The sequence below is a fragment of the Danio rerio genome, chromosome 17 (genome assembly GCF_052040795.2).
Source record: "Danio rerio strain M-AB ecotype USA chromosome 17, GRCz13ab, whole genome shotgun sequence".
NCBI lineage: Eukaryota > Metazoa > Chordata > Actinopteri > Cypriniformes > Danionidae > Danio > Danio rerio.
This window is the reverse complement of record NC_141037.1, coordinates 21,035,001-21,058,252: the sequence shown is the minus strand read 5'-3', so window position 1 is coordinate 21,058,252 and position 23,252 is coordinate 21,035,001. Positions and strand designations below refer to the sequence as shown.

Genomic DNA, 23,252 nt, shown 5'->3' with positions numbered 1-23,252 from the left:
CACGTGGTTTTTGTTGCTGTCCCATGCTTGTGTTTGTTTCTGAAGGTAGAAAAGACTGAATTCATTAGCTGTTTTTTTTTATTCTATGCTGCTGTCTATTTGTGTTTTTTTCACACACACACATACTATATAAATTAATTTCTGTCACCCATCCATATGTAGCACATCATTTGGGATGTTTTACACTATTTGTGCTAGCAAAAACAACATTATAGACTAGTTTGACTCATGTGATTTAGCCCTGTCAGGCTGAAAGCCAAATAATGGCTCTTAATGACAGTGGAAATTAGACCTCTTCAATTTATTGTGCAAATGAGAATGTAAATGAGGTGGTGCTGTATTAATAATCATCTGCAGACGAAACATATTATGCATCACTCACAAGATTTGCATGAAGTAAAAATATCTTTCAGTTCCAGAGTATTATTTCAAAGACACCTCAGTACATGTCTGTTGACTGATTTAATTGCCCCTTATTATTTTATTATTCTTACCCAGCAGTTTGATTTCTCTGAATTTACCCTTGACCCTTATCTAACTGGTTGCCATCATTTAATTTCTCCCTTTCCATAATGTAATAAAATATGTCTTAATGTTTTCTGTTCTGTTTTGTTCTAGTCTTCAGTTTCTATTTAGACAGTGAATTACAGCTGAGCTCGGACTAAAGATGGTCTGTTTACAACTCAAAAAAAGAACTCAAAATTATTCTTTTGATAAATAATGTGAAGAGAGATTTGATAGACTTTAGATAAAGCAACTATTTAAAGAAACACACTTTTTTTACATGGTATCAAATGCATTTGAAGCATATGCTACCTGATTTCTTTTCTTGATTGGGGTGTGTAAAACCTTTTCATCCTTATTTTTATTCAAGGGCAAATAATTACGACAGCCTATTACATTTGACTTGCTGAAAGTGACACCTGGTGGCCGAGGTTGAAACCGCATGCTAATATTAGCTAGCCGTCATTTTGTTGTGTTGCCTCTTGAAGAGAAACCTTAAAAAAGTGTTTAAAATCTCATTTAATAACATTTAATTTCATTGTGTGTAAAGGAGCAGATTTAATACTCAAAAAAGTCTAAACAAAGTTGTGAGTAAATAAATCTTTATTTTTAAAACCACAATGGCCCTTTTGTGATGGCAGAGCATGACTTAATACTGTGATTTCATTGCCTGTGGTTTCAATGAGGCATAGAGAGCAGTAGCCTATTGTTATTATGGATCATTGTCTAGAGACGGATTCATTATTTCATTCACCATCACTGTCTAACCATGTATGTTGTCTATCTATCTATCTATCTATCTATCTATCTATCTATCTATCTATCTATCTATCTATCTATCTATCTATCTATCTATCTATCTATCTGTCTATCTGTCTGTCTGTCTGTCTGTCTGTCTGTCTGTCTGTCATGACAGTTAAATTTCTTTAGAATCTATGTAAATGTATTTACTTAATTTTTCTAACTTTCTAATTTGGGACTACCATATAAAACACATTTTACTGTATACGCTCATCAAACACAGATGCACTCGGATTTACACAGTTTTACAGATGTGACACTGCACCATAAAACCTGTCATGAATGTAATTTTTTTTATTAGATATTTACAAAACCTAAAAGCTAAATAAAAGCTTTCCATTGATAAGCTATACGGTTTAACAATATCTGGATAAAAGATACAACTATTTAGATTCAGTCATAAAAACTGAGGGTTCAAAAAATGTAAAAAATAATAATAATAATAATAAAAAAAATATTTAGAAAATTACCCTTTAACGTTGTCAATATGAAGCCCTCAGCAATGCATATACTAATCATAAATTTTGATATATTTACAGTTGGACATTTACAAAATGTCTTTAGAACAGAGATGCCCAAACTAGGGCCTGCGGACCAAAGTTGGCCCATGGTAACCTTTGATTTGGCCCACCATCCCATCTGAGAAGAGAAGTGGAATGATTGGGATGGTTTAGAGATTGTCATTTCAAAACTGATGTACAGTAACCTTTAGTTTTATTGTAAAAGCCAACTTAAAATTAAGTGTTTAAATAAAATATTGTTAAATTTATCAGATTTTGTTTAAATGTACATACTGTCACCTTATAAATAAAGGACATTGCAGAGACTTTGGTGAGCAAATCAAGGCAAAGGCAGGTTCTGCTTGACTAGTGTATTCAGCATTGAACTCCACTGATCAATGTTATGTTTTTAATTCCAATAAGTTATCATTTCAAAAGTTACACTGCATTAGTTGAAACAATTTAAAGTAATGTTTATATATATATATATATATATATATATATATATATATATATATATATATATATATATATATATATATATATATATATAATGACATGAATTAGGAAATTAACCATGGCAACTTTAATATAGTTTGGTATATTTACCTTCAGCCCATGGCTCATAATATTTAGTTTTTGGCTCTTTATATGAAGGAGTCTGGGCACCTCTGCACATGACCTTTACTTAATATACTAATGAATTTTGCCATAAAAGAAAATTATAGAATTTTGACTGTGCAACATAAGAGACTCATCCAGATTTACATATTAAAAGTACATTTATGTAAAGAAACTACGTTTGCTCATTTGCAATCAGATATTAACCAGGAAAAAATGTAAATTATATACAACCTTGTTATACCCGGTTGGTAGCCTTTACCTTTGAAATATGAACAATCATGCAGTGCAACACTGCAGCATGTCTTAACCGAATGACATGTTCACTGCATGCCTAAGCAAACCCCCACTGATGTGAATGGACAGCCTCACGAATAGCCTTTCAGATTGTATGTTTGAGCATGCTGGTAGTGTCAGCAAGACAATGCTGTGCATTGCTCCCATTTGGTCAATGCTGTTTTTCTTTCAGTCTACCAGCAGAGGTCCCTCTACACACACAGTGTTGCCTCCAAATATACTTTTTGTCTTGCTGTTTAATCAAGAAAGAAGCCCCAGGAACTAGAGGCTAATTTTAGATTCTTGTATGCTTTTTTTAAAAGTGTCTTACCATCATCAGCTCTTTTAATGTCAGCTCTCTGTTTCTGTTGCACACACTTACAGAAGGATCAACTGTACACCTGGGCTCCAATGGGTCAGCATGACATCAGAACACCTGGGCGGTTGCAAAGAATTTGGCCTCCGACCCTTACTGCTGCACAGGTGCGAGTATGAGATTAAATATGATTTGATATACCCACAGTGAGAATATAGCCTACAGTCATTATTGGCATTGTTATGTTTTTAAGATGTTGGCTCTTAGATGTTGGCTATGAAACAAAAATTCCATCTCTGTGATGCATTTTAATTCTATTTTTTGTTATCCTTTTACTGCAAGTCTGGCAGTATCAACACATTTTTGTAAAGGCAACAATAAATGTTCCAGAAATGACCATGGTAATATTTTTTGGACATTTGATAATGGTAAATATTAAAGTGCATTGCTATCACCTTCTGATACACCTTAAGTGTACCAGACAAATATTATGCTGTGATTGGAAATGGTTATTTCCAATGGTAAAATCATGTTTTCCATAAATGCAGTATGAAAATCTCATGGTGTTATATATCAGTGTATTATATAAACATCTGATACTTAACAACTGTTCCATTGAACTACCCCAGAATAATACTACTGAATGATTCAATTACCATGTTTGTAAAAGCGTTATGTACTCAAACATAAATTTGGTTTTGTCTACTGTCCCTTTATGTCTATGCTGGATTGTATAAACTCTCAACTAATTTTTAACACCCTTCTGCTGCTCATAATGTATTTAACACCTCACAAGCCACACTTGTCCTTAGAGTTGCTATGAGACCCTTTGTAAACAGCATCCTAACAGCATCTTATCCAGATCTAAACATCTGTCCAACAGACACAGCGGCTGCCATTGCATTATAAGATTCACCGTGTTTGAGTTCTGAAATGATAAATGACTGCTCGCATTCCAGTGTTCAAAGCACACACGCAACACCTTATGTTACAGTTTATTGCTCATGTTTCTGGTCGGAATATTCTTTAATGGGGTTTTGTTGCAATTCGCCCCCTAGTGGTTAGATAGTTCTTGTTTAATGTACTAATTTGCAATAACTACAGCAAAATATAGTAGATTATTTCTGGTACATATATGACCATATCAAATTGCATGAAGGAACTTTGATGGCTACTAATCAATCTAGAATTCTTGAGGCCTGGAGGTCTGGAGCCACAATTTTCCAAACCTCCCTGACAGTGGAGGAAGATTTTTGTGAATGAAAGCGTCTCCCCAAACCCATGTCAATCTGACAGGGCCAAACATGTAACTAGACTCCATGTGTGTGATATGTTCTCTGTTCTCCCCCAACCCTTCGCACAGACCCACACAAGCTCTTTGAAGCCGTTTGAAGCTGTGTAATAGAAAGGCAAAAACCCTTCCCTCCTCATTCCCAGAGACTCTGCGGCTCGATTTTTAGGAGTCCTCAGAGACGACTTCTGGAGTCTAGACTTGTTGGACTTCCTTGACCCTTGCTGCCAGATTGTATGTGTGCGTGACGAAGTTCGCCTCTGTGTGTTTATTACCATGTTTTTGTGTTTGCCAAGTGCATCCCTTGTGTGACGATTTTAGCACGTCTGGCTGTGGCGGTTCATTCATTTCCCTTGGTTCACTTTCTTGCCTTCATCCAGGAAGCACTGCTATGTTTTCCTGACCAGCCAAAGTGCTTTTATTGACTTGTGGGACGCCACATGCGTGCCTGGTCTGTGTTATTAAGAAACACAGCCCCTTACTCACAAACACACACTCACTCATACCATTCCTCAGAAAACAGAGTCTCGGAGGAGAAACTAACATCCGCTAAAACAAGGCACTAACTCATGCTAGTACGATCGCATGTGACAGGAGGTGTCTGTGTTTTTCATTCCATGCTGCTGTTTCTTTTTAAAGATGTGACGACTCTCTTTTCTGTATCCTGCTCTCCACAGGATGGATCCACGGGGCAATCTGGAAGTGTTCTGGAAGGGTCTTCCGTTTCCATTCAGGAGCTAGAGCAAACAATTGAAGAGTTACTTGAGAAAATATCAGAAATAGAAAAAGATAATCATGTTGTGGATGGAAAACTTGGAAGGAAGGATCGAGAAGTGGCTGGTTTTAATCAAACCATCAAACAGACTAAAGTAAACGGACAACGTGTTCTGCATCATGTAAAAGCCATTCAGACCTCGCCTGTTGAGGAAGCCTTCAAATTTCCAGTGCCTTTATCACACCAATCACAGACTCCCAAATTAAGTGACAGTGCCACTTCACCAATGGGATTACCCTATACCTGTAGCTGCCAAAGAACCACTTCTCAACCACTATCAACACCACCACCCCCTCAACTCCCTCCTCCCCCACCACTTTCAGGTATGACTCCACCAAAACCCACAGGTGTGATCCCACCTCCACCTCCTCTGCCAGGTTTTGTTCCGCCACCTCCAGTTGTTGGCAAAGCTCCACCCCCTCCTCCACTCCCAGGCATGGTCCCACCTCCTCCACCTCCACTTCCAGGTATGGCCCCACCTCCTCCACCTCCATTCCCAGGCATGACGCCACCCCCTCCTCCCCCTCCTCCTGGCTGTGGACCTCCACCGCCCCCTCTTCCACCTGGAATTGGACCACCACCACCCTTCATGGGTATGGGGCCTCCAGGCATGGCCCATGAGTCTGTCCCCCTGAAGGCTGTCATTGAGCCTCCACGACCAATGAAACCACTCTACTGGACCCGGATTCAGCTTCATGCCAAAAAGTAATCACATGCCTTGTCAGTTGAATGCAATATTCATTTGCTGTGTGTATGCTGACTTTTTGTGTTTCACCTTGACTTTGAACACACTGACAGCAGATAAATCAAACTGATGTTTTATGTTCTTCCTTTATAGGGATGCCAAAAGTGCTTTGGTGTGGGAGAATGTTCAAGAGCCATCAGTAGACTTTGACGAATTTGTGGAAATGTTTGCCAAAAGTGCAGTCAAGGAAAAGAAGAAACCTATCTCAGATACAATAACCAAATCGAAGGCCAAACAGGTACGATGACCTTACTGCACCCACATTAGCAGCTTTCCCACTTGAAGTGCAGAGTGGTCCAAATAGTATTGGACTTCTTTACCGGGAATGTTATCCCAGGAGGTGATGATGAGGTGAGATGAGGGAGAGAGGAGGCTAAACAGGTTCAATATTAGCATATTAGCATTTTTCCACCAGCATGATTTAGGTGTGAGTTCCAGACTGGTATCAATTTTTGTTCCATGTGTTTCTACCACATGAAATGTGTCTCAAAATCTTGCAACATAAAACTTCTGGTCTCAAATTGAGTGGGAAACTGAGAAATGCTAAAATGCTTGTTAAGCAAACCAATAACTTTACACTACATTGCTCAAAATGTCAAAATAATAAATATATGCATTAGAAAGGCCAGCATTCAAGATAGTAGGTGAGTTTGAGATTTCTGGTGCCGCCAATTTATTTGAGAGTTGCCTGTACGTAAGAATCTCTCTTGGTACTGTGGGAAAAGAGAAACATAAATCCTAACCTGGCTGCAAAACCTCTGCACATAACTGGTCAAGAATGGATTATGGCTCTAGAACACATTTTTAATGAAAAAGAGGTATGGCCTGACCTAATAGTTGGGCCCAATGAATGACCCGCTCAAAGAAATGTTGAACTAGCCACGTTTCTACTGTCGGGCCAAAAGTGTGTGTGGTAGTGTGTGTCAAGACCAGTTGCATTTTAACTGTTACTTCCAGGGTTGATTAGTTCTTGTTGGGCCTTCCCAAGTGAATGGCCAGGGTTTTTTGGCCTGCTAAATAGCTTGAGTTAAAGCAAGCCAGCTACTTTTGGGCTTCTGAAGTAGTCATCAACAAAAGTCTTAGTCAAAAGACGATCAGCACCACTGCAAATTTTCCATGTTTTTATATCAGTATAAAATGTTTTATAACATTTAAAATATTTAAGATACATAAAATGACTCGCCGTGCCGAGTGTGGCAAATAGTATCGGACCTCAAGCAAAGTAACCTAAACAATGCTGGGTTTCCATTGTCGGGTGATACTTAACAGACCTCCCTGAATTAGCATCATTATATTTCACAAGTAAGGGCAAATGAATCAAATCCGTATAGCAAAACCAACAAGCTCCTGTAGATATAAACATTTGGTCTTAATAGACTCTAGGATCATGATACTGTATGGCCACTCATTTTTGATAAAACAGACAGTCATGTATTAGTTCTCTGCAAGGTGTTTAAATGTATTTTGTGATGTAGTCATCTCAAATATTTTAAATGTTAATATGAGTTGCTAGACCAGTGTTCTCAAGCCCCTTTACACTAATACATTTTTCTTTTAAAAGGCATTTAGAATAAAAACGAACCACATCCATACTAGCTTTTCACCTAGCGTTTCTGAACAACTCTCCGTCCACACAATACCACTGAAAACGCACATCACGTGACCACACACACACTCTGGCATGCACTGCAGTGTATGCGCAAGTCTGAGCTCCAGGTAGTTATCTACCCAGATGAGAGCTGTGCATGTCGGACTGTTCATCAAGGATCTACCGCTGGATCTAATCTCACTATATTTGTTTCATGTGTAAACGTGATATTTAATTCATATTTTTGTCTCTATCTAACGACATATTCCCCGATTTTGGTCTTTTGAATCTATTAATTGTTCTCAGGTAACATGTTTTGGCTGAGCGCAACGATAAGTTAATATATTAATTAATGTAACGACGTACACTGATTCTGCACATTTGACTGATTGCTTGCCTTTATTTCCTATAATGTATAAACTTATTGTACGTTATACTTTTATAATGGCCATTATTGGTTATTAAAACTGATATTCAGCAAAAGAGAGGGTATGTTTTGTGTTTTCAATGAAAATGAAAGGGGGCAGTTATGTTATAGACTCTGTTTTGTTATGCATACAGTGAAGATGATGCTCATGCATACAGTGAAGATGATGCTCATATATGCAGCTACACGATGCCTCAACATTTTTGGTGTCTGTTAAGTTGCTCAAATCAAAATGAAAATAGGCAGTTCCTTGAATCATGTTTTCATTTTTTTGCTAAGAAAATAAGAAGCCACGTAGTTAGGGTGATGTAAATGAGGTTGTAATGTAGCCCATGCTGTTGCCTTTAAAGATTTACTCGACATGTCCTCATGAGTTTGTTTTCTCAAACTTGCAAATTCTGAACTTACAAGGAGAGGATGCAGGACTGAAATTTGTGTAGGCTACTTAATATTGAGGAAAAAGCTCCAATCAGAATGTCTGCAACACGCCTCCATTTTCAGATGTCTCTATTTTCCCCCCTTCCACACTAGCACGGAACAGCAGCGTTTTCAAACTAAAACGTCCTCTTCAGCGTTTTGCTTTAGCAAAACTTATGCGTTTTCAAGCTAAAATGCATTAGTGTGAACATGGCCTCATATGCAATTCCTTGAGAGCCACAGCTCTGCACAGTTTAGCTCCAACCACCTTCGAATCACACCTGCTTAATAGTCTGTAGTAGTCTTGATTACATCTTGATTAGTTGGATTAGCTGTGTTTGATTAGGATTGGAGCAAAACTATGCAGAGCTGCGATCCTCCAGGAGTTGAGCTTGAGACCCATGTGCTAGACTGATATAAAAACATGGAAAATGTGCAGTGGTGCTGACCCTCTTCTGACTTAGACTTTTGTTTATGACTACTTCAGAAGCCCTACAGTAGCTGGCCTGCTTTAACTCAAGCTTTTTAGCAGGCCAAAAAACTCTGGTTATGACTTGAGTAAGGCCCAACAAGACCCAATCAACCCTGAAAGTAACCGTGAAAACGCAACTGGCCCTGGCACACACTAGCGCTCACACTTTTGGCGAGACAGTGGAAACGTGGCTAGTTCAACATTTTTTGAGTGGGTCATTCATTGGGCCCAACTATTAAGTCAGGCCATACTGCTTTTTCACTGAAATTGTTTGTGTTCTGGAGCCATAATCCATTCTTGGCCAGTTCTGTGCAGAGGTTTTGCTGGCAGTCTAGCACTTATGTTTCTCTTTTCACACAGTACCAGGAGAGATTCTTACATACAGGCAACACTCAAATAAATTGGCGGCACCAGAAATCTCAAACTCGACTACTATATTGAATGCTGGCATTTCTAATGCATATATTTATATATTTAGACATATTGAGCAGTGTAGTGTAAAGTTATTGGATTTCTTAACAAGCATTTTAGTATTTCTGAGTATCCCACTCAATTCGAGATCGGCAGTTTTATGGTGCAAGAATTTAATAGACGCATTTCATGTGGTAGAAACACATGGAACCAGAATTGATACTGGCCTGGAACTCAAACCTAAATGGTGCTGGTGGAAAAATGCTAATATCGAACCCAATTAGCCCCCCTCCCTCCTTCATCTCACCTCCCGGGACAGCATTCCCGGTTGTCTGCCCCTGAAGAAGCTCTACCCACACCCCACCTCACCACACAGAAAACCATTAACACTGATTTCACACGCACAGCTTGTGAATCAGAGCCTTACAGACATTCAGTAAATGTTATAAGCTCTACTTAATGTTCCCTCAACCAAAGTGTGACTGAGAGACTCTTTGATAAGGCTGTTTACCATCAGAAACAACCCAGGCATCTACCACATCTGAAGCTAATCTCCCTCTCTCTCTTCCTCTCTGGTAGTGGTGTGAAAATTAGTCACTGGTGAGAGTTTTGTGGCTCCTTCTTTTGGAGTTAAACTGATTTCTGATAACAGTGCTCTGCTACACAACAAGCACATTACAAACGGCATCACTATGTATAAAGTTCTTATATTCTATGTAGATGTTTCATGTTTAACCAAGAAGATAATATACATTGGACATAATAAGGACATAAATATACAAACACACACATACCTCAATCTACCATTCAGAAGTTTTGAGTTAGTTTTGAGTAATTTCAAATGCAGTAAATTCATCTTAACTTTTAACAAGACTTTCATATCAAAGAACCATGAAATTTCTTAAATAAATTGTTGTTTGTGTGTGTTTGTGTGCTAGTAGGACCCTGAATGTTTGAACATTTTTGTATGTAATGATTCATGTGTGGGCTTGCCTGTGGCTCAATGGTTAGCACTGTCACCTCACAGCAAGAAGGTCACTGGTTTGAGTCCGAGCTGGGTCAGTTGGCTGTTCTGTGTGGAGTTTGCATGTTCTCCCTGTGTCCGTGTGGGTTTCCTTCTGGTGCTCCGGTTTCTCCCAAAGTCCAAAGACATGCGGTGTAGGTGAATTGGGTAAACTTGGGTAAAATTGGTGCACTCACACTATGCTAGCCAAACCATGCTCAGGCGCATTTCCCAATTTGTTTGACAAGAGTGCTCTAAATCAGACCCAGGCGCGGATCGGTTGGGCTTTGGCATTGTACACTCATTGGTTGAGTACAAAGCGCGCATGAACCCGATACAATGTCACTTTTAGGGAACTATTTCATATGGATTTATTAATAATTCTTTTTTTTTTAATGAACTGTTATAGTTTATTAAAGACACAAACCCTTCACTGAACGTCAGCTGCATCTTCAGCAAACCTTCTAATACCTGCAGCATGATGAGTTTTATAATAATTTATGAGCGCCAAATATTGTGGATCTGTTCGGCGAAGTATTTGACTGCAAGTCACTGCATCCCAAACGACTAAAACGAGAGCACATCTCTTCTTGTTAAACTGAACCGTTGCATCATCGATGACAGAGGCGTTGCTACGGTTTAAGGCAACTGTACCTAGTGTGAGTACGCCCTACGTGTTTCCCAGTACTAGGTTGCAGCTGGAAGGGCATCCACTGCATAAAACATATGCCGGATTAGTTGGCGGTTCATTCTGCTGTGGCGACCCCTGACAAATAAGGGACTATGCCAAAAGAAAATGAGTAAAAGAATGATATATGCGCATGTATTGTCATGTTTACCACATTTGTATGACATTTGCTGTGGTAATACCATTTGTTTTAGTTGCAGGATGCATTCAAGTAACGTGTAACTGAAGTAATTTAGTGTTTCATATGGTAATACTAACTTTGAAATTCATATACTGTATCACTTTATCACTCTATGGTATTTCTAAGAATACAGTGGTAATACTTTTTTGGATGCTTATGTACTGTATTTTTGTGGAATCATATGATATGATTACCATGTTTTTTTTAAGTAACTTGCTAGGGTTGGTCGATTTTGCCTAAAATCAAAATCTTGGTTAATTGAACATTTTAACCTGATTACGATTATTCATTCATTCATTCATTTTCTTTTCGGCTTAGTCCCTTTATTAATCTGGGGTTACCACAGCAGAATGAACTGCCAACTTATCCAGTACATGTTTTACGCAGCAGATGCCCTTCTAGCTGCAACCCATCACTGGGGAACACTCATACACTTTCATTCACACACATACACAGCGGACAATTTTAGTTTACCCAATTCACCTGTACCGCATGTCTTTGGACTGTGGGGGAAACCGGAGCACCCAGAGGAAACCCCCATAAACCCAGGAAGAACATGCAAACACCACACAGAAATGCCAACTGACCCAGCTGAGGCTCGAACCAGTAACCTTCTTGCTTTGAGGTTACAGCACTACCTGCTGCGCCACTGCATTGCCCGATTATGATTAATGAACAGTTATTTTATTTTAGAATTTTTTGGGGGAATCAAAGTAAATATGCTCACGTTACAAGTGAAAGATTTCTGAATGATGGGTCCATCACTTGAAACACACACGCTCTCTTCTATCTATGATTATTTATTAAACATCAATGTTGAAGAACTATAAATCAGCCTTAACAGAGCAGGGTCATGTGACTCCACACAGGAAGTAGGGAAAGTAATTGAAAAAAATTGACCTGAAAAAAATGTGATTGATTATACAGTGGGTTCTGAATGTCAATTTTGATTGCTTTTCAATTATTCGCCCAGCCTTATACCTTGCAAATGTATCCTCAGAATCCTATGGTATCACCTTCAATTCATTAGTACTATACTGTATATGTGGCATTATTGGAATACTGCTATTATTAGTTGTGGCGTCACAGTGGTGCAGTATATAGCACGTTCATCTCACAGCAAGAAGGTCAATGGTTCGAGCTCTGACTGAGTCAGTTGGCATTTGTGGAGTTTGCATGTTCTCCCCATGTTTACATTGGTTTCCTCCTGGTGCTCCAGTTTACCCTACTGTCCAAACACATGTGTTAAAGGAGAATTGAATAAGCTAAATTGGCCGTAGTGTATGTGTGTGAATGCAAGGGTGTATGTGTGTTTCCCACTGTTTGGTTGCGGCTGGAAGGGCATCCGCTGCGTAAAACATATACTGGATAAGTTGGCAGTTTATACCGCTGTGGCGACCCCTGATTAATAAAGGGACTAAGCTGAAAAAAATGAATGAATGAATGAATGAACATGACTAGTTACTAGTAATAAAGGGGGTAAACAAAGTTTTAGTAAGAACACATTTTGATTATTATATAAATATTTCAAAAATTGTATTGTGTTGAATTGTATTGTATTGTATTGTATTGAAAGTGTTTGTTCTCTCTCTCTCTCTCTCTCTCTCTCTCTCTCTCTCTCTCTCTCTCTCTCTCTCTCTCTCTCTCTCTCTCTTTCTCTTTCTGTTTCTGTGGTCTGTAAGATCTGAGGAATGGGAGGGGGGTCTGTATTGAGTTAAAACCCACAACCCTCAAACCACCAGCCAACCCAGCGACTCCAGTCAGCCTAGTGTGGTCATGCCACACTTTTATATGTGTGTGTGTGTGTGTGTGTGTAAGAGAAAGAGAGAGTGGGTGGGTGTGTGGGTGTGTGTGCATTAGATAACCTCTTCAGAACAATTGCTTTAGGCCTACCATTAGAGTTAGCACATATCACTCAAAATTACCATGTTAATACAATAAATCGCTTCTACTATTATTGCACCTTTCACATGAATTAGATATATAAATTAAAATCAACTGCCCTGTGCTACATTTGCGCCCACATAATGATGTTAATTTTATGAATCATATTCATTTTACAGCCCATTGCTTTGGCAGTAGTTATCTGGTCCTCTAGCTGGTAGTTACTGTATGACCGCCGAACCGCTATCCTCCCTCATACTGCAGAGTTCATGCTTCCCACCAAGACTATATGCTGAAGTATGGAATCAATTCTCATTGGTTGGTAAGCGTCTGGTTTGAGATGCAGCTCATCACAGGCATGAGTGTGTTTCCCACATCATTAACGTAGCACACCACTCGGCAGTCGCGCTGTGTTTAGTGGTTGCAAGCCCTGTGGAGATAATGAGAGCCAGCAGCTTTCTGATGATCACACTGGGCCGCCATCACACTCTTTCAAGTGTGGCCTGTTCTCGAAGGTTTTCATGGCTGCAAATTCTTTCCAGCAATCAGAATTAGCATGTTGTTAATGGGCGGTCTTGAGTGAAGATGGCACTTGTTGTGTATTTAAGAATGGCCTGAAGATAGTCACCTACAGAGAACTCGTGGAGGGCAAAGCTTGAGGAATGTTTTGTCTTTTATAAGAAAATAGAAGAAACAAATGTACATACATACAAAGTAAGTGAGACAGCACTTGGGTCAACAGACAATACAGTATGTCTTAATTGTTTTAAAGGTGACATTGGATTAATTTTTCTCTTTTGTAGCTGTATTTGTTTGGTTAGGTTTGTGTTGTGTCTGCCAGCTCAGATGAGTTGACAAGATGCAGCTTGTTTTTTATGAACTGTCTAAATGTGTTTATATGCCATAATTGACTAGTTTGAAACGCCAGTTTATACATGTTTATTACAAATAAAACTTGTTTTTAAGAAACATCCATATCATGCTTCATGAGTGAACACTATTTTTTTTTTAATAAAGTGGCATTTGCATTAAAAACAAATTTGAATGTGACAGTTTAAATGTGGCAAAACTACTAATATAGGTGTGTTTTTGTACAAAACACAGCAAAAAGTAGACCCAATAGCAGGGCTTTACATTAACACCTGCCAAATGCAGGTAGATTTCAGCTCTTGCGGGTTAGACAGACACCTCCACTAGCCACTTTGGCTGGTTGGAAATCTGCTACAAAGTGTAGTTTTCTTAAAAGCAGGGTTCGACAATAAGCATGGCCCAATATTCGTGCAAATGTGATCTTAGAATCGATAAGCAGCACGACTGACAAAAATAACTATGTTCGCGCGAGCAGGACAGCAAAAAAGAAGGTAAATACCGAACGAGAGGATGATCACTCACGTACATAGGTGATGTGATGTGATGCTCGCGACTGTTTACTTAGGCAAAGCAACCATGCCTAGAAGAAGCGCAACTGTTGCGATCTGTTCCCTTTGAAATAGACTGGACAAAGAGCGATGATCGCGCACCCACAGACAGTCGTGCTGCTTTCGAGAGCTCAAGATAAAAAAAATACACATTCTTTTGTAAGAAGCAGTGGTCACTGCTTTCATTGAACAGATTATTAAAAGGCCTAAATTAACCATGTGCACGTGATCATCCTTTCATTATCAAACACGGTATGTTTCACCTGCTTTCTTTCGCTTACAGTTATTTTTGTTAATATGGTTTAATTATATATATTTTTTACAATAACATTGCTTCAATGGGAGATTACCCCGTGTATGTGTAGTTAACGTGTGATCTGGGACTTTTGGCAAGGACGGATTACTGTGCATATTTTAGATTTATGACAATAATTATTTTTTAAATGTAATGTTTTTTAAAGAAAAGTTTTGTTGAATTAAAAAGTGAACCTATAAAGCTATATTTTCCTTGTTTTAAAACATAAAAAATTTGTGGCTAAGAAATACTTATTTGGTGTGTTCAGAGATAAATTTGATAAATCCTTAATTTTGAGCCCTGAAAAGTCATTTTAAAATAAAAACTGATTGTATTGTGACACAACCCATTTGCTCATGCACACTGAGCCAGCTAATACACAACACACACAAGACGTTAATTGAATGAGAAGGCATGTGGACACAACACAATCAAGTCATTTTAGCATGTCAAAGTCAAATGTATGTATATAAAACATATTTTCCCAACAAGAAAAGTGTGGCTAGTGAAAATGGCGAGTGGCTAGTAAAGTTGGAAATCTACTAGCCACAGTGGCTGGTGATCAAAAAAGTTAATGTCATGCCCTGGTTATAACTAACGTGGTTCAATCCATGGATCTGCAACAGAGAAACTACGGGTTTTGGGAAACACTCGTCACTACATCGTTTTTTTCCCAAACGATGCATCGTACTATGATAGTTCAGCCACGAGTTATGTCGTTGTTTGGGAAACGCACGCCAGAATAGCTTTGTGCTGGCTTGTGGAAAAATAAAAACATACTTATACTTATCTGTCCATTCAACTTTGAACTATCTATTCTCTTCATTAAGTTTTCTTTTCCTTGAAACCGACATCTTGATCTATTCAAATAATTGCTTTGCTGTGGTGTGTTAAACAAAAATTAGCCCGCTCGATCACGTGAAGCCACTTATCATTTCTATATATCATGACAACAATCACGCAGGAAAACATTAAATATTTTCCCTTCGATTTTATTTCGGCCTATTTTCTTTTTTTTCTTTTTTTTTTAACAACTAAACAACTGTTTTATAAGGTTTGTGCATTTATCAATAAAAGAAATCTACAATTTGAGTCCTTGTCTTGTAATACAAAATGGAGTCTAGTCCATATTAAATACCCTCACTGTCCACATATAGACCGGAGCCTAAACTTTGAGAAGCCCTGCATTACCAGATACACCTTTACATATGCCCGACTCTAAGCAAACTATGGACTCCATTCTCCTTGCACCCCGTTTTTGTAAACAGATAGCAAAGTGGCTAATAATGGTTCCTTTTGTTTCTCTGCATTTTATCAATGAAGCAATACTGCTATGTAGTCTGCTCAGTGTTCAGATGTAGAGGCTCACAGGTACCTTTACACAGAATCCCAGCATGAGAAGAGGCAACAGCGAAATGTATTAGTTTTAAATATGAAGGAAATGTCCCAGAAAGAGTAAATACAGTGGTCCGTCACTATAACGCGGTTAACTTTTTGCGGCCTCGCAGTTTCGCCAATATTTTTTTGTGCAATTTGACATGCTTTTTTTCTACAGTGTATTGTGTTCTGTGTCCTGACTGCCTGTAGACCATTGTAAATCGATTTCCTTTGTGCCGTGTCTCCTATACAGTACAGAATGCATTCAGCGTGTCAAATTGACATAAATCTTTAATCGCTAGCATTGTGACTCTGAGGTGCTGTACTGTATATTTGCAAGTTTTCTCCCCACAATGTCAACGAAACATACTGCACCATCAAAGGCACCAGTGGTAGCACCCAAAGAGCAGAGGTAGATTCTAACCCAGGTGTGGGCAAACTTGATCCTGGAGGGCTAGTGTCCTGCATAGTTTAGCTCCAACCCTATTCAAACAGACCTCCCTATAGAGTTCAAGTGATCTTGAAGACACTGATTAGTTTGTTCAGGTGTGTTTGACTAGTGTTGGAACAAAACTCTGCAGGGACACCGGCCCTTGAGGATCAAGTTTGCCCATCCCTGTTCTAACCGTTGCACAAAAAGTTAAACTGAATTAATGCCTGTTTGAGAAAAGTGTACAGTGTGCAGTGAGGGTTACAGCCTTAAAACATCTATAATAATTGTTAAAAATAAAGATGACTTCTTTACAGATTTCACCCATTGCACGTTATTTTTAGAACTTAACTCCTGCGAATAACGAGGGACCACTGTAAATACTTGCTTGTATGTGCAAATATTTTTCCCAAGACTTTTTTACTTCCTCAGTGAGTACAAAGCCATGTTCATATTAAAATTGCATTTAAAAATGTAGCTGTACCTACACTTTGTCTAAAATGTGCAAGTAACTTTTATGTGTAATTTGTGTTTGTTTGGTTTGGTTATTGTCATCAAACTCCAAATCAGTTCACTCGTGTTTAGAATCAGATCATCATTCTTTATTTGCAGAGCTGTTTGTGTCAGTGTACTGTTGTTGGTTTACACACTATTCAGCTCAGAAACAGCAGTCAAGCATTAGTTAAATACATCAATGTCACTTTTCAAAAGAATAGATGTTTGTTTGTTTGTTTGAATACATTTTACATTGATAATGGTGGGCTGCAATGTCAAGCAATGTTGGCTTACAGTATCACAATCCAACATTTAGCATCATAATGTAGAAACAGCTTCAAACATTCCATGTCATACTGCACCCGCTTTGAATGCCATCACATGACTGAATGGAATTATCAGTGGTTATTAGCTGATAGAAATGGGCCAGTAGGGGCCCTCTGCACCTACTGGTAGGCTCAGGATGCTGTTATCATCCATCCACATGGTTAATCAGCTGTACTAATAGAGAACTCCAGATCCAGATATGTTTTTACATAATGTGACGGTTGGATTTAGGGTAGGGTTAGATGTTAATAAAATAAAATTAATGGGAAATAATAAATAATATAAATAATTGTTGTTAACTTCCGTCCGCAACCGTATGTGATCTAAAACTGATTAACCATGTGGATGGATAATAACATACTTTTGAGCATACCAGTAGGTGCAGAAGCCCCCTACTGGCCCGTATAAATCAGCTGATAACCACTGATAACGCCCATGCAATCGAATGATAACATTCAAATTGGCTGTCATGCAGACAAGATTTAACAAAAGCTGAATTTAGGTATTCAATGCATTTTTGCACTGCAGAAACACCAAATTTTTTTTTTTTTTTTTTTTTTTGTTATTGTCAATGGAAGTGCCACATTTTTAAAATGCCAGCAGCGTTTCCAGGCACTGAGCATGCATTTTACGCTCAGTGCTGAGTGTTTTTAAATGGTCTGATAGCTTTAGAAGTGCTCACAGATGTTTTTAGAACAGCACTCACATTTCTGGAGCACAAAAAACGCTTCAGTGGACACGCACCCTTAATTATAGGTGATGAATAAAGATCAATACTGAATATGAATGAGAATAGCCTGATGGTACTCACCTACATAGAACAAGTAGAGGGGAAAGCTTGAGGATTGTTTTGCTTTTAAAAAACATATTAGTGAAAATATATACAGAGTATGTGAGACATACTTTGAATCCAAAGACAACTCAGACTTGTTTAGGAATGCCAGATTTGAAGAGGCTGTCAGAAAGCGTAATAATCCAACCCGGTTTAATTCAACCAGACAGGTCTGTCATTTGCATAATGACTGTGGTGTTCTTTTGCAGTGCCAGAAATTGGTGAAAGTAAAGTTATTTTGATATATGTGGATGCTATGCATGAAAGAATGAGAGAAGGAGACCTCTCCATAATACCATATGAGGAAACAGTCATAAATACACATACTTTGGCTTTGTTTTTGGCTTCCTTATTAGGCCAAAGTACCTCTGCATGCTATTCAATTTATGAGGGCAGCCAGATGAAGTACTGTGTTTATGTATTTTTGTCACCAGCAATAATATTCAGGGTAAACTCTTGCTTTTGAATAACTGTATGTTTACTGCAGTCACAAAATATGCCCTCTTTCTTTCTCTTTAGGTAGTCAAGCTTCTGAGTAACAAACGTTCTCAAGCGGTGGGGATTCTGATGTCCAGTCTTCATTTAGATATGAAAGACATTCAGAATGGTGAGCAACTCAACGATTTGTTCTTAACACTCATTATGCCCATTTGCAGTGTTGTGTGTGTATGTGTACACACTGGTCTGTTAAGACTTCTTGCAAACATCATCTTTTCATAAAAAGTAATGGCAAATTATTATTAGTGTCTTTGGAGCATGTCCAAGAACAGTGAAACAGCTTATGGGTCATGGGTGAAAAGGTTTTCAAGCATCAAAACAGTAAATGTGTAATATACATTTAAGGTTCTATTTTAATGATCTAGATCTCTCCAAAAACACGTCCTATTCTTATGCCCCATATAGTGACACATATGTCTCAAAACCTGACAGTTGGACAAATCTAAACTTGTTTTTATTTAAACAAATATAAAGCTGCAAATAATAAATAACACTGCTAATAATTATAACATTATACAAATGCAAATTGTCATGAATAAACTGAAAAAGCTCCCCGATATGAGGCATGGAGGCAGTGGTTTTTATATGTATGTAGAAAATGATACATTTGTAACATTTTAATCCTTTATTTTTTTCATATGTAAAGATATTTGTGTATTGCTGTACATCCTGTGTGTATTAAGCAATGTGTAAGCATTGCGCTGGACTTTAGACCTGCTTTTAGGTTGTCAGTGGTGCGGTCTATTTCAGTTTTTCAAAATAGCAACACGTCAACAATGCGCCTTGCATACGCCTATTTTATACCAGAACACCCATGGGTCCACACAGTGGCAGAAATGGATGTGCTATTTAAACAACATGGTGCAAAATGTGAAAATTAGGATTGCGATGGTCTGAAAATAACAACAAATCGAACCAAACACGTCTTGGGCCGTATTGTGTCTTATTGCACCGGGTTTCTTCCATTGGAATGTGTTTGGATGCTTTTGACGTATTCTAAGCAATAATGGCTGGCATGCATTTAACCATTTGACTAGTAATATTTACAAAAAATATATTACTGTATAAATATACAATATGCAAAATATAAAAATATTATATAATATTATTAATAATATAATATAATATAATATAATATAATATAATATAATATAATATAATATAATATAATATAATATAATGTAATATAATATAATATAATATAATATATTATAATATAATATAATATAATATATTCCCAAATATATATAAAAAAAAGTCCCAAATAAAGGTTCCAAACAGGGAATTGTACAATGATTTTGGTTTCTTAAAAAAAAAAAAAAAAAAAAAAAAAAAAAACATTTTTAAAACAAATCATTTCTTTGTTTGAGAAACATTTGAAACATCTAAAGAATACATTTCCTCAAAAACGAAGCCATAGATTAAAAAAGGTTTCTTCATGTAACCGTGAGTGGCAAAAATAACCTTTATCAAACATTAATGAACGTTGCTCATTATAGTTATAGTTCAGTAAAAAATATACAGCATCTGACGCCACTGAAACACAAAGGAGCTATCTTTTTAAATAAACCACATATTTGTGTTGGTGCCTTTACCTCGTCAGATTCTGCTGAGCCTCTTGTCAGCAAGTGAATTTTTAAGGCAGGAAATATGATGTCACAGCCAATTAAGACTCATTGTTCGCTGCTGTTTATACAGGGACTGATTGTGTTTGAAAGCTGGAGGGAAAAGGGTCCGTGGCGATTCAGGGTTCAAGAGTATGTTTACATTGATTATCTTAATGGACGTGATGATTGCAGAAGAATCATCTTTCTCATTCTGTTCTTTCCTTTTACTGTACTTACTTTTTAATCTGTTTTTGCATAAACCCTCAATTTCCAGAAGACATTTCCTCATCTGTCTCTGAGATCTGTTTTCTCTTTAATTTGTCTCTCTCTATCCCTCTTACTGCTGTCATCACTTTATCTGCTCATTCATCCCCTTGAATTGACTTTAAAGGAAATAATGCCGTTTCTTCTCATCATTGGTTTTGGGAATACTAATTCTGTCTTTCAGCACCCAAAACTATCCAGAACTCTTGATTGTCGATTTGTATGTGCGTATATGTGTGTGTGTGCTTTTTTAGTGGAGCACCTAAAACAATTAATTGGTAAAAGTGGAGAAAAAGTCAGAAAAATGTATTGTTTCCACATATCTTCAACTTGTCTCTAAAGATCTTTTGTTCCTTTATCATGCAAATTATCACCTAAGATTTAATTTATCTGTGCATTTAATTTTTTTGGATAAAATGTTCTTCTTGGAGGCTCAGTGGTTAGCACTGTTGCCTCACAGCAAGAAGGTTGCTGGTTCGAGTTCTGGCTAGGCCAGTTGGCATTTCTGTGTGGAGTCTGCATGTTCTCCCCATGTTGGTGTGGGTTTCCTCCGGGTGCTCCGGTTTCTTCCACAGTCCAAAGAAATGCGCTATAGGCAAACTGAATAAACCTTTTCGGCCATAGTGTATGAGTGTGTTTCCCAGTACTGGGTTGCGGCTGGAAGGGCATCCGCTGTGTAAAACATGTGCCAGAATAGTTGGTGGTTCATTCCACTATAGCGACCCCTGATAAATAAGGGACTAAGCCAAAGAAAAACTATTATTTTTCTAAAGGCGTGGATATATTAAAAAAAAATATTCAAGAGTTCACACTTAGCTGATGATTTACAAAGCTTATTTGGCATGCTGTCCCGGGAGAGAGCCCCGAGCTCAAGGGCTCCTCGAGCCCGGGGCTTCCTCCCGTTGGCAGAGCAAGAAGGGAGCCTGAGCTCGGTGGATCTCAGAACTCCCCTGCCGCTGTAGCTAAGGGAACGTAAGGAATTAGACAAGCTTGATTGTTAAGTATCTTGAATGTCTTTGGATGGTGGGAGGAAACCGGAGAACCCGGGGAAAACCCACGCGGACACGGGAAGGACATACAAACTCCCCACAGAAACACTCACCGGTCCTATCGAACTAGGACCGGCAGTATTCTTGCTGTGTGGTTCACAGTGCTAACCACTGGACCGCCGTGCCGCCCAATTGCAGGTAAAGGAGGAGAATAGGGGAGGAGGGGGGTTTCTTCCAAACGAAGATAAAGTGAACTGAAAACTTAGACTATTTATGGTGCCTTAGGGCTCATATGATTGGAAGATTAGTGATTAGCAAATGCGAGACTGGACGTGATAAATCATAAGCACGTGATCCTCTCGAAATTAGTTTATGAATAAACTTCACGTAGTATATCTTTGTAATAATAAAAAATAAGACTTCTAAAAAAAATTGTATACAAATTTTCAATAAATACATTTTTAGTTTATAAGTAAAGAATTGTTCACCAAAAAAAAAGACACTTATGTCATCTTTTACCCCCAAACATGTTTGATTTTCTGTTTTCTGTTGAACACAAATAAGGAATTTCGAAAATGTTTTTAAACTTTGAATTATACAGTGTTTTTATTTTCTACTATGGATATCAATAACTGGTGTTCAACATTCTTCAAAATATATTATTTTGAGTTCAACAGGAAAGGAAAACTCATAAAGGTCACCACTTGTGGGTGAGCAAATAGTGAGTACATTTTTATTTTTGGGTAAGCACACTGATTCATTCAAGAACAGAAGTAGTCTTTATGCACTGTAAAATAAAATGCTGGTGGATTTGTGTTATGATAACGCAAAAGATTTAAATTAACGTCTTACTTATAGAGTGTATTGAACATAAAACAATTAAGTTGTCCCAAAAAAAATGCAGTGTTTTAGCTAATTTTAAATAAGAAGTTTAAACAAACAACAAACTTTTTTTTTTTTTTGAGTGTGAGTACGTTTACATGGACAACAATAATTTAATATTAATATGATTAAGACAATACTCTGATTAGGAGTCTACCATGTAAACTTTTTTGACTAACTTAATCCGATTAAGGTCATAAACAGACTAATTAGAAATCAAATTAATGCATGTTTAAATAAATAAATTTATTTATTAATTAATTAATTTATTTATTTATTTGTTTGTTTGTTTGTTTGTTTGTTTATTTGTTTGTTTATTTGTCTATTTATTTATTTATTTTTTTATTATTTTATGACGATTTTATAGTCGCATTATTGAAGTGCGGTACAGGCATGTAATCACCGCAATCACACTATTACCGTCATGTTGGTCGCATTTTGCAACAGGATAATCTATACACAAACAGCTGTTTGACACTATTCTCTGCACCTACCGAGTCAGTGAAGGACCACAGACACCAGCACTGCTAAATGCAGAGGCTTTTTTCCCATACAGCATGCACTATCAAGTACCCTTCAAACAACACTTCCAGCAGTTCATACTCGCATCCAATATCAGGGGGGCATGCATGAAATGTTCCTGAAAGAACGTGAAAGTGCCAAACAGCAAATTAAAAATTAAACACCAGAAATTGCATGAAACTCTGGACGAAACGTGGATAGTGCGGTGACAATGACGTTAATCAATCTATGTGCTATAACATGTAAAACGCAATTATGTAAACACCTTAATCATATTTTTGTCTTCTTCAGATTAAGGCCAATAATTTGATTACTGATGTCCATGTAAAGAGCCATTTACTGAGGCAATTCAATGATGTATTCTGTAACACCACTGCTGTGGGTTGTTTGGATACAAACAGTGGACAGTACTATAA

At 37.7% G+C, this 23,252-nt stretch overlaps 1 protein-coding gene across 1 annotated transcript in view; it reads left to right on the top strand.

Annotated features, from left to right (window-relative positions):
• The window catches only part of fmn2a (formin 2a), a 78,277-nt gene that overhangs the window by 10,682 nt on the left and 44,343 nt on the right, over positions 1-23,252 (top strand). Inside the window, exons 4-7 of the mRNA XM_087290326.1 lie at positions 3,087-3,185; positions 4,987-5,789; positions 5,923-6,067; positions 18,594-18,681. Coding sequence (XP_087146452.1) covers positions 3,087-3,185; positions 4,987-5,789; positions 5,923-6,067; positions 18,594-18,681 — 1,135 coding nt within the window. The remainder of the gene's footprint in view (positions 1-3,086; positions 3,186-4,986; positions 5,790-5,922; positions 6,068-18,593; positions 18,682-23,252) is intronic.